This window comes from Camelina sativa, chromosome 13, assembly GCF_000633955.1.
Source record: "Camelina sativa cultivar DH55 chromosome 13, Cs, whole genome shotgun sequence".
Taxonomy (NCBI): domain Eukaryota; kingdom Viridiplantae; phylum Streptophyta; class Magnoliopsida; order Brassicales; family Brassicaceae; genus Camelina; species Camelina sativa.
In genome coordinates, this window is record NC_025697.1 from 1,681,296 (window position 1) to 1,692,914 (window position 11,619).

The 11,619-nt window shown below is 37.9% G+C and overlaps 2 protein-coding genes across 2 annotated transcripts; both read right to left on the reverse strand.

The window, feature by feature from the left end:
• Nucleotides 1,912-8,111, reverse strand: LOC104734466 (phosphatidylinositol-3-phosphatase myotubularin-2). The gene is made up of 19 exons (XM_010454050.2): nucleotides 7,836-8,111; nucleotides 7,582-7,650; nucleotides 7,281-7,355; nucleotides 7,046-7,117; nucleotides 6,870-6,939; nucleotides 6,559-6,608; nucleotides 6,183-6,472; nucleotides 5,909-5,982; nucleotides 5,751-5,814; nucleotides 5,563-5,628; nucleotides 5,133-5,232; nucleotides 4,935-5,048; nucleotides 4,413-4,582; nucleotides 4,145-4,229; nucleotides 3,683-3,901; nucleotides 3,514-3,573; nucleotides 3,358-3,422; nucleotides 2,886-3,165; nucleotides 1,912-2,744 (listed from the first exon to the last, which is right to left on the reverse strand). Exons 1-19 carry the CDS (start codon nucleotides 7,941-7,943, stop codon nucleotides 2,274-2,276), a joined length of 2,502 nt encoding a protein of 833 aa, XP_010452352.1. The 5' UTR covers nucleotides 7,944-8,111; the 3' UTR covers nucleotides 1,912-2,273.
• Nucleotides 8,879-11,236, reverse strand: LOC104734467. Its single transcript, XM_010454052.2, has one exon. The coding sequence runs from the start codon at nucleotides 11,192-11,194 to the stop codon at nucleotides 9,392-9,394; it is 1,803 nt and encodes a 600-aa protein (XP_010452354.1). The 5' UTR covers nucleotides 11,195-11,236; the 3' UTR covers nucleotides 8,879-9,391.

Consider the following 11,619-nt stretch of genomic DNA (forward strand, 5'->3'; position numbering starts at 1 on the left):
GTGGTATGGTCAGGACTCAGGAGCGGATGAGACTCTTAAATATTTGTTTTTTTAGGGTGTGTTTAGTGCGAGAGCTACACATTTGGATACACCACCTTTTAATGGTAATATTGCCAAATGCGATTGGAAAATGATAACACAATAAGTCAATAAATCCACAACGAAAGAAAACAAAAACATCTCAAAATTAATTAGTGTCACCAACCAAACCCAATAATTAATAAAGCTAGTGATACCTCTCATGACAACGTTGATTTTTGAGTTTTAAAATTCGATATACAGTCTTAGAGAGATTGTAACAAGTTGAAATTCTATATATGCTTAAATGTCTCGTTGTGGTTAATGGGATAATAACAAGTAGGTAGTAGGGAGTGGAGCATCCATTGTCAGTCATTCCCAGTCCTATACGACATGTCTGTTCATTATCATTTTACATATCCGATACTTTTGATTATTGACCGTATGTATCTTATATATATGTTTCTCCATATAAAAAAACATATATATTGCAACCTTTACGTATTTAAGGTTTTCTCAACATTGATAACTGTATATACAAGATACAGTATATATATACCCAACCTCATATCCAATCCATAAAAAATTAGGTATATCCGATCCACCAATTTACTTCGATTGGTTGTGATCATATATAGTAACAAACGAGCTGTAAATGTCTCATGACCCTTTTCTAATTAATTCTTATTTTTTTCCCCCCTCAATTCCAGCCTGTGAAGAATTTACGACGGTGTTTCTCGTCCTTATATTATAACATCGTGATGTAAAATTTGTGACAAAAAAATTGCGAAAATATGGTACTAAAATTTGTCGAACTAATCAATGCCTGTCTACTGGTTATCATTATGGGAGAGATTAGGGTTCGTGTTCTTATATTATGGTCACTATAGACGTTTTAATTAATGACAACATTATTATCTGGTTTTCACATCTTTCGGAGGTTTATTAGTCTAGAAACTTTATAAGACCAAAGAAAAATAAAGTATCATTTATATTTCTTTCTTTTTTTTACTTTCTAAACAGAATAACACCAATCCATTTGCAAAAAAATATTAAATTCAGTAATAAAAGCAGTGGTCAAGTAGTCAGTACGTTTTAACAAAAAAAAAAAGAAGAAAAAAGTAGTCAGTACGTACAACAGCAACAGATAATAGTCTTGATTGGTTGTGAATTCAGACTTTTGTTTCATCACCTTAATTTTGTCTTCAAATTCACTTTATTACACACATTTATCATTTCATTACAAAGTTGAGACAAAAATTTGTAAAAGTCTGAGGGAGTGGTAAAAAAAAAACACATAACCAAAAAAGTCTGGAGGTGATGGTGGCTCAGTTTTGTTTGGAATACACAATATCTAATCATTCCTGGTTTCCTTTTATAATGAGAACCGAGCTAAACCAATTGTAACCGCAATATAAACCAGTTTTAAACTGATTTGATCTTTAACCAGCCGTAAATCCAATTAAACCGTTGTACCACTCAGAACCAGTCCCGGTTTTTAAAACTTGACTAGGCTATCCGCTATCGTGTGACTCGGTAAAATCAATCAGTGGCGGTAAACAAGCGACACTTGTGTAGTTGTGTGCAAGTAAATTTGACATAATGATAAAATAATGTTACGATTGACTTTTCGACACGAGGGACACTAGAGTCAACAGTAACCGTACAAGAATATACGATCAACGGCTCAACTTTAATAGTAAGAATTAAATTGGGGGTCCAAGCCCAACTACATAATTTAAGAGTATACAACGTATTGAACTGAACCTACACTCCACTCTTGGCATATTTTATGTGATGGTGTCCCTGTCCCCAATTTCACACATCTAGGCTCTTCATCAATGTAAATATTGTATTTTACGTTTTTTTTTGAGTTTTACTACTTTCTTGGAGGATTATAATGACTCTTGTCTCAATAATCATATAATCAGTTTTAGTTACAATCTTTACTCGTTTGTCAACGGGACAACAAAAACAAAATCACAAATCTAACGTTCTCAATGAAGCCTGAGGTCGAGACCAGCAGCAACCTGCTACCTCTATAGTCTATACATGATCGCATTGCTATACAAGAAGAAGTTAGTTCCCGACGCGCACCCACATACCAAAACGCTCTTGGTTGGCGGTTTTTGTATCCGCCTTTAGGGGGGTTTTATTGATGTTTCTGTTCCTCACTGGTGTTGCTATGCCTTACTCTGTCAAAAAAAATACACACATGTCCTTGATTTACGGTCAATCTGATGAAACCTGGACTCTCATTCAGCTGCGAAATAGCCTTCTTGGATGGAGAGTTTTTCAAACGCTTCAAAGTTTGTTTTTAACCCAAGAAATTGGCTCCCGATCTGAGCACAACCTGCATCAGGCCTTCGACACATTCCTTCTCTTGTCCGCAACGGACACAATGCTTCACACACATTTTGTTCAGTCACCGATGAGATAGATTCTGAGACATCTGTTGTGTTGTCCTCAGATGGTTTTTGGGGAAATGAGTGAGAACATTTCTGCGGCCCATCTTCTACTTCAACTGTGCAATCTCCGTTCTTTGTGAATTTAACTTTGCAGCCAAGTGACTGCACAGCTCGTGATATGACGGCACACTCTTTTGTAGCTCTCTTTGCTGATTCTCTAGCTACGCGGCTTATGTCTCTCTCGGTCACTAACTCTTCGCTCAATGACTCCACTGCAGAAGATAACTCATCTACCTTCCTTTCTGCTTCTTCTTTCTCCTGCTCCAATTTTTTCCGACCCGACACAAGAAACAATCAAGATGAAGCAAGATAATTGACGTTAATAGAATGTACAGTCAAATATAAACTTTAGGAAAGGATTATTTTGTAGTCTATAAAAGGTTAGGAAGGATGGGTCACCTTCTTCATTTCTGAATACTTAACAGCCATGGCTCTACATTGGTCCTCGGTTTCTGTAGCGTTCGGTTCCACAGGGCAGGCCCACCGGAGATGGAACTGGGGCCAGAGAGTCGGGGCTAGAGCTGCTGCAGGAGGTAATAATGGGCCATCATATCTTGAAGGATCATATAAAGGGTTACAATGGACATGAGAAGTTGCACTGGAGGAACGTAAATCAGCCAAGTAGGCCCAAAGACATCCACAGGTTTCAGAAATCCCACACTGCTGCCTCTCTTTTTCACTGACATTTATCCAGAAAGGGTCAATATATATACTAAAACGGTCGCACAGTCACTTCCTGCTCGACTATGGAACTTTCAACTATACAAAATTGGTCCAACTTTCTCAGGAACAATAATAACCTTACATATGATGAACTTTTTCTGACTTCACAAACTAAAGCACAGAAAAGAAGTTTTAAATGAGAGGTTACCTATTGCACAAAAAGTTCCCAAAACGACATGAAAGCAAGCAGTCCATGAAATCTACCAGGAAAGTCTGAAACAAAATAGTAAAGGGTAGAGAGTACTTTTAAAACAAAATTTCAACATGACACTGTCAAACATCTATTAATGGTCTATATACATACCGGAGAAAACTCGAACGCAGAAGGATACATCCGCATTAGCTGTGAAACGCAATCAAGCCACTGCAAACACCGTAAACGTGAAGATGAAATAATCTAAGGCTTTACTCAGCTATCTAATTAGATTTTTACATCGTAAAGAATATTATAATTGTAGGCAATAGCTACTCACCTGCAAAAATATAGGAGAATAGTTATTCGGCCCATATGAAGAGCTAGAAGATTGAGCAATTGCTGATCCTGAAAGTTGCTGTACTGGAGAGGAAGGGAAACTTCGAGCAGAAGAAGACTGAATTGGTAATTCAAAATTACCAGATTCAGACACATTAGGCATTCCCACCCGATCCGAAAATGGGTGACCAAATGCTAACCAATCCTTTTCGACAAGAGCCTGATGTGAAGTCAGAATAGTAGAAAAGACTACATAAGACAATGGTACATCAAACAAAATTCTTACGAAGGCTGCTTATGCAGTTAAATCAGCTGGCAAGAACAAAGTATTCTATAATAACCACCCACAATATCAATTATCAAGTTACAATCCTAAACTTGAAGTTGATTAAGGAATTAAGTAGATTCAGTCACAACAAGAACGAAAAGCCCCAGAAAACTTAAACTATAACACGAGGTGTACCTGGAACCCAGAAAATGTTCTGTAGTATGGGTCAAGCAATAAACATGCAAGAGAAGTCAGCTGAGTTGTTCTGTCCCATCCATCACTGCACAGTGACAGCACAAGTCCGGAAATAACATAAAACAGCTGAGAATAGTTAAAACCTGATTTAACGGATGATAAATACAAGTGTCTGCTTGAGACAAATGCATCTTTGTCCTATCACATGTCTATAAATTGGTATCCAAGTAAAGCAGTTCAGTGACGATGCGGCCTCAAGATAGCTTACCTGCAGTGCACGAGAACTGATGCTGACTCCATAGCAACACGTGCAGCAATCCATGCTACACCAGCTAAGATGCTCTGGATGTGACTTAACCAATTACTATCTCCGAGCAAGGATACTGAAGCAGACATACTACTGAGATTACCTCCACCCCACGTCGAGGCACCATGCCTCTACAGATTTCACACAAATAGAGTTATCCACTATTAGCAACAGAAGAAACAGAAGTATTGTAAATCATGATGTATCTTCAAAAAGATATATGTGGTAAATTTTACACGTTCTCCATGAACTTGAAAAAGAAACTAAGGTTGCAACCATTAACTTGATAACTAATGTAAATATCACGTCCACATGCTTTAACCTTAATTCAATTGAAGGATACCCGTTTTAGTTTCTGAAACCACCTAGATGTCGTGTGCTAGACAACTTGGAGAGTGTCAGTTGATTTGTTAAGAAACTTTAATTGCTTTCGAACTTCTCCGCCAACTACAAATCCTAATTTCTCTGGAATTCAGTACTTACCAAGAATGATGACGTCCCATCTGACGATGTTGTACCATGCATATCTAAATATTCCCTAAGGCGGGAAAAGCTCTCTCTCATTGTATGTATGTTGTCTATCCCCAGAAAAACAATCTGAAGAGAAACATTTTCAGTAAAAACAAGCAGTTCCAGAAGACAAAATATTGAGCTGCAAACCAGTTTAGACAATGTACAGACTTCAGATTTAAAATAATTTGAAGATGATTCTGAGCCTCCTCCCATTGCTCCATTTGCTAATGCATTTTTCTTAGGTCTTGCATCTACGATATAAAGCTTCCTATGGCACAAAAACAAAATGACAGTTCGTGTAATTTTTTTAGTAACTAAGTATCATCATTCAACCACATTTCAGATATGAAGTAACAGAGTAATTTTCTATTTCACCCAAATAGACTTTTCTTAATATTCCAGAATATAATCCCACGTCCAATGGGGCAAACAAGAGCGGTTATTTCCACGTATACGTATGTGATTTATGATTTTTAACACAAAATCATGTGAGAAATGCAAGCACATAGAGGGGTCATGGTACTAAGCGATGACAAAAAGATTATCAGGAAACCGAAATGTTAATTTTAACCAAATGACGAAAAAATCAGAAGCTCACCTTCGTGCTCCCTTATGGCCAGCTAACTGAGTGCAAAATGAAGCAACAAGTTTCTCATCACAACTACTGTAGAAATGGGTGAAATATATCAAAACATCAGATCCATCACTTCAAGCACTTTGAGATTCCAAATAAGAAACTAAATTATCATGCACAAGTCTGGTCATAAAACTGAAAATTCTACATACCTCCTAATGTTCATCATCAGACCAACTAAAGGTTGTGATGAGCGAGCAATCACAGCTCCACTGCCTGCAATTGAAAAATATATAAAAAAGCAACATGTAAATGTCGAAGCTATACCAACAAAGTTCAAATAGAAGTACCACAGCCGCTGCATTTCTACCTGGATGACACCACGAGATTACAGGTAAGCGACATCTTGCCCGGAAAGTAGACGCCTGGATCAGATCTTCATCACTGACAACAAAAATGCGGTAACTTTTTATTGTGTCAATACTTCTCATAAAGATAGTTGAAACCAAAAAATAAACAGTGGTATGCCAAGTTACTAAAGAGAATCTTCTATGTAGTTCTCAAATACGAGCACAGAACTTCTCAATGTTTGGCGAAACCAAATGAAACATTTTTCATTCCTGAACAAGGAATCAATGTCCTACCTAATGGATTTTGGAACCATCAAAGCAAACGGATAACTCTGACACAAGTCATAATTCGAGTTCAAGTTAGTTATCCGCCAAAGTTCATTGGACACAGTGAATGAACCGTCTTCAATCATATTCATTGACGCTTGTTGAGAACTTTTTCCGAGAAGCCGAAAATATTCATTAAGCAATCTTTCCTTTGGGTTTGCGTTACCGAATTTGGAAGGTCCACATGTAAAAGCATAAAGATCCCATACTCTCTCTGGTTTGTTAGACCTCAATAGTGCATCAACCACAGCACGTCTCTACAAAATTATGCCAATAGAATCATATAGGTTTCAAGGAGAAATGCAAAATGTAGCATGAGTTGAAGTTTTTTCAAAAGTTTCACCTGTTTGGTTCCAGGTCGAAAACCATAGACAACTATCCTCATATCTTTTCCTGCAAAATGTACATGAATCATATGATATAGTTTCAAACTAATATACAAAAAGTATTAGATAAAGCGGTAAATAAAAACCCTTCCATCAACATCATTGCAGGGGTGATGTCTGCTGCCAAGATAATTACTTTCAGGTAGTAAACAAAGGTAATAAAAGAAAAGGAGCTAAACATTAAACTGAATTTTGATCTCTGGCGCAAGAACTTGAAAACATAAATTACTCAGAATCAGCTTGAGCAAATGGAAACACAGAAACATACCAGTGACCTGTAAAAGTCGATTTGGTGCATTCTCATCGTTGTGATATTTGTTTGATTGAACTTTCAGCGCCTACATATAATACCCATGACACAGAAATTATATACAAGTACAAGTATTAAAACCCAGAGCCTAACTGCACCAAAATTAATCACAGAGCGTCGATATAATAACTGACCAGTTTGTTAAACTTCTCGATAGCTAAAAATGGGATTGTACCAAGTGGAACAAGCTTTCTGGTTCCTTCACTCTTCACAAAGAGAAAAAAGGAATAGTCCCTTAAGTTTATAGCATTGTCAAGAAAAAATGAGTAGGAATGCAGAAACCAACAGCGAAATTCACGTGTGATGCACCACGTAAAGATTACAATAAGTTGACAAAAAAAGAAGAAACATAGGAAAGACAAGTCATACCAAAAACATAATACGAAAATTTGACAACAAGAGGGTCCCTGCCTCATTGGTGTTAATGAGAATAACTCCACAAGCCTGAAATCAAAGCCAACTTCAATTAAAGACCAAAACACAATACAGTTATGATGGACAAAATTCCAACAAATAGGAGTTTAATTTCTTGCTAATTTTCAAGAAAACTGAATAAAGCATCCCTATCAATTCTCAAATCCAAAGCATAAAGTTTTAGAAAACAGTGAGGGGCACCCAAACAGAGTTTTCAATTCGAAACATCCAATTTTGACCAAATCTAATGACATACCTCGAAGTGAATCCTCTCAGATTCCAGTAAGCAATCCAAGTTCGAATACGAGCTAGACAAAGAAGCTGACTGAACCATCCCAATCAAAAAAAAAAACATCAAGCATCAATCGATAATCCCCAAATTATGAGCTTTTCAATAAAGAGATGGACAACAACAATAACAATGTTCTCGTGTTGCTTGCTTAATTAATTAGGTCAAGGAAAACGCGAGCGAGAAGCAAGAATTGAATTGAGAAGTTAAGAGCGCAATACATCGAGTTTACTCCATTCGAGCACATCCCAGCTTCCGCTACCTTCCATCTTCTCCGATGAACATCGCAGCGATCGTGATCGCCCAGGTAGAGGTCTCAGCGCCGTCATCTGAAAGGAGAGAAAGAGAGAGAGACGGTGACTCGGTTTGGGCTTCACCTGCCGCTCAACGGTGGCAAACTCGACGGATTTAGCACGCTGCCTTTTCGCCACAGAGACAATGAGACATCCAAAAACGACGCAGTTTTCGCACGGCCAGATTTTACGTTTCAGACCCTTTTTTTTATTTCCCTTTGCTTTAATAATCTTTTTTGCTTACCTATTTAAGATTTTTGTTAGTTTCTATATAGATTTTTTCCTTTTAAAGTCAAATTAAATACTACTACTATTAGAATGAGAGTTTTTTTGATAAAGTCCATTTAATGAAAGACTTGAATGTGGTAATTAAATAAATATTTCTTATTGACCTCAGTTAATTATTTAAAAATGTTTAGACTTTCTTTTTTTAATCTAAAATGTAAAATATCTAACGAAATTAATTAAATAAAATTTATCATTAGAATATCCCAAAATGAATGTTAAGTCATATGGTAATCAACTTAGTAATTGTATGATGATCCCTTCTATATAATATTAGTCTGTATAGTAGTTGTTTATTATCAATCAAATAAGAAGACTATCATCATACCAATATTTGTTATACAAAAAAAAAATGCCACAGCTTTTTCTTTTTTTTTTAAACATTATCATCATACCATAAAATTATCATTCCTACCAAAAAAATATATCATAAAATTAGCATCATACTGATAATACAATCGTTTTTTAATGCTAGCTTGATATTTTCTCTAAACAAATAGCACTACAAAGTTCATTAATGCTATAAACGATTCAGCGTGTGTGCTCTTTCAAAGCAAACAACGACTAATTAAGCATACTCGGGATACTAATCTTTGTTGGCCAGCTAGATCAAGTGCAATTTCTGAATTCATTAAAAAATGCTTTCATAAATCAAACTTAAGCATGTCGATTGAGAAATAAAAGAATTATCAACTAGTTCCACTTTTTTGATTCGAAACTTTGACAAACCCACATACGTATACAGTTGACCGGAAGAGAGGAGATGATACAGACAAAACTTGGACAAATCGGAACTTGAAGGTCCGAGAAAACAAGGAATCTTCTGTATCACCCAATAAGATATTACAGAATCAAAAACAAACTTGGCACATACGTATATATGCAGTATGTAACTCACCACAATAAAATCATAGAACAATATACACAACGCATCATCATCCTACTACAAGTCAGAATTTGCAATCCACGAAGCAGAATAGTAAAGAGGAGGGGAAAGATAAAAGACGAGCTATTCTGATACCTCTCGTGGTAATAGCGCAATAACGTAACAGCATTTCGCCCTCGGGTTTGGTCCAAGCTGCAGAGGATACTGGGCTTGCCCACTGTTTGGTTGGTTACCCGGTGGGTTAGATCCAGTGTCGGTTGACGTCAAAGAGGTAGTAAAATTGCAGACTTGTCTGTCGTCATGGAGAGCTTCACTAATTATCTGTGTCCATGCATTTCTCAAGGGTTTTACTACTGGTACACTCCTGAAGAGCCTTGGCGTTCAGTTCTCTACCAAATCTCCAGACATAGTTGAGGCCAACAAGAAGCTCGGTAATGATGGCTTCCGTCTTCTGCTGGTTTGCAAAGAAAAGCGTTTGTGCAAGCACTATGTGGGTCCTTGAAACCAAGCTTTGGTGCTCGTAACTCCGCTCCGATTGCCATTTTATCATGTTGTGAGCTAACGGACCCAGCCATTCCAAGATACCTGCCATTGCGTCAGTCCATTCTTTTGCTAGTCCTGGATCATAAACTGTGGAAGAACTCAAGTTTTTTGAGTAGGGCTTTAGTCTTTCTCTCAGGGATGTTCTCACGCTAGCCGGTAACATGTTGTAAAGGTCGTCTCTTGCATCATCGCCTATCAAGTGAGGAGATGCACCAAACCTCTCTATCACGATGATAACATTAGCATAGTGTAATGCTAAGCAAGCAGCACCAAGGGTATTAGGAGCAGCATCTGACAACTTCGGGCGGGAAGGAAGTGTCAAGTTTTCAACGTGAACAGAGTTAGAATTTCCTTCAAGAATGTGATGCTCAGCGCTACTATTCCTAGCTCCATTCCGGGTCCTAGTACTAAGAGGAGTAATCCCATCTTGGGACACCATGCAGCCTTTAAAGGGGCCAACCTGAGTTAACCGGTTGGGTTTCGATTGCTTTTTCACTGAGGAAATAGAAGGCCTTTCCGGGGTCTGCCCCATCTTTTTGTTGTTTTTGCCCATTCCCATTAGTGGTCCTGATTTGGAGGTGATTTTACCAAGCGGACCTGAGTAAAACTTGAAACGTTTGTGTTTTTCTGCAACAAGAGGACCCGACTTAGGAGGGGATTCGGCGCTGAGAGAACCCGAAAGGAAATCACTCATCTTTGTGGACCTTGTAGCAACTGAACCTGATGCAGGACCCGTAAATCTTCCAAGGGGACCAGAAGCAAATCTAGGAAGACCGCTAGTCTCAGATTTATGAGAGATAGGAGTTAAAATTGTAGAAACCGAGTGACTGCGGCCAATGAAATCAGAATCTGCAGAGCTAACATCACTAGCCTCCATTCTGTAACTAATGCCGAAAACATGTTTAGTCCTGCTAAGGATTGTGAAAACTGATCTAACCAAGAGAAGGACGGTATAGTCAAAAGTACGGTTCCAAAGAGAGACATCCCGCAGATTCCTTACTTCATGTCGTTTCCACGTAACTTTTTTCTGATACTCCAAAAGATTGTCAGTAGCAGACTCGTTGCTCCTCATTCTCTTGTAAGTCTGTTCAAGATCCGCCAAAATCTCAGTCTCCTGGTAGAGGCTTGCATTTGAGGCGATGAAACGTTCCATTTTCTTTGCTTTTTTATCCATCTTCTTCCAGCCAAACTGCCACCCATAAGGGTCAGCCCCAGTCTTCATCATCTCACTAAAACAAGTCTCAAAGCTCTTCAACTTAGGATCATTGCATTTCCTAGCAAGCCTAGCAACAGCTTTGGCTACATTCTCAATGCTCTCCATCAATTCATCGCGTATTAACCTGACGATGAAATCATCGTCTTCAGAAACTAGCTTCTTAATACCAGTGGAATGTGTGATCTCTTCCCTAAGCCTTGCAACATTCTTATCACTAAGTGACTGCCACAAATGAACAAGCTTGGACAGCAAGCTCGCAACCTCAAACGCTAATACCTCGAGCACCGCCTTATCTTTATGACCATCATGTTTCTTTGGAAACCTCCACAGATTACGAAACCAAGTCTCTGAAACCATCCTCTCCGGTCTCTCTCTCAACCTGCTTTTCCAACAAAGAAACCAATACAATCAACAGCNGACTGCTATAGCCACATCCCACATGGTGTGTGAGAGAGAGAAAGAGAAAGAGAAAGAGAAAGAGAGATGTTAAAAGCAAGCAGCTAATTGTGGAGAGATAGAGAGAGAGTGTGAGCGAGTCAAGTTCGTCGTGTTATTAGACCATCATTACTGGCAGTTCTTTTATCGATACTCTTATTAAAAAATAATAAAAAGAAGAGAGAGAAGAGGATAAAAGAGAGAAACGTTCCTTGGCAGAGTAATCTGAGAACCGATACTCTCAACAAACAAAACAGGTGTCATCTGTTTAGTGGAGCAGATTTAAAAGATAAATAAATAATAATAATTTGTAAAAAAGTTAATTTATTTTTATTTTTTGAGGAACG

Coding starts and splice junctions, on each gene's coding strand:
- LOC104734466 (XM_010454050.2), bottom strand. CDS start 7,943: ATGACGGCGCTGAGACCTCTACCTGGGCGATCACGATCGCTGCGATGT. Junction 6,940..7,045: donor TCGAGAAGTTTAACAAACTG/GTCAGTTATTAT, acceptor TATTATATGTAG/GCGCTGAAAGTTCAATCAAA. Junction 2,745..2,885: donor AGTATTCAGAAATGAAGAAG/GTGACCCATCCT, acceptor AAATTGGAGCAG/GAGAAAGAAGAAGCAGAAAG.
- LOC104734467 (XM_010454052.2), bottom strand. CDS start 11,194: ATGGTTTCAGAGACTTGGTTTCGTAATCTGTGGAGGTTTCCAAAGAAA.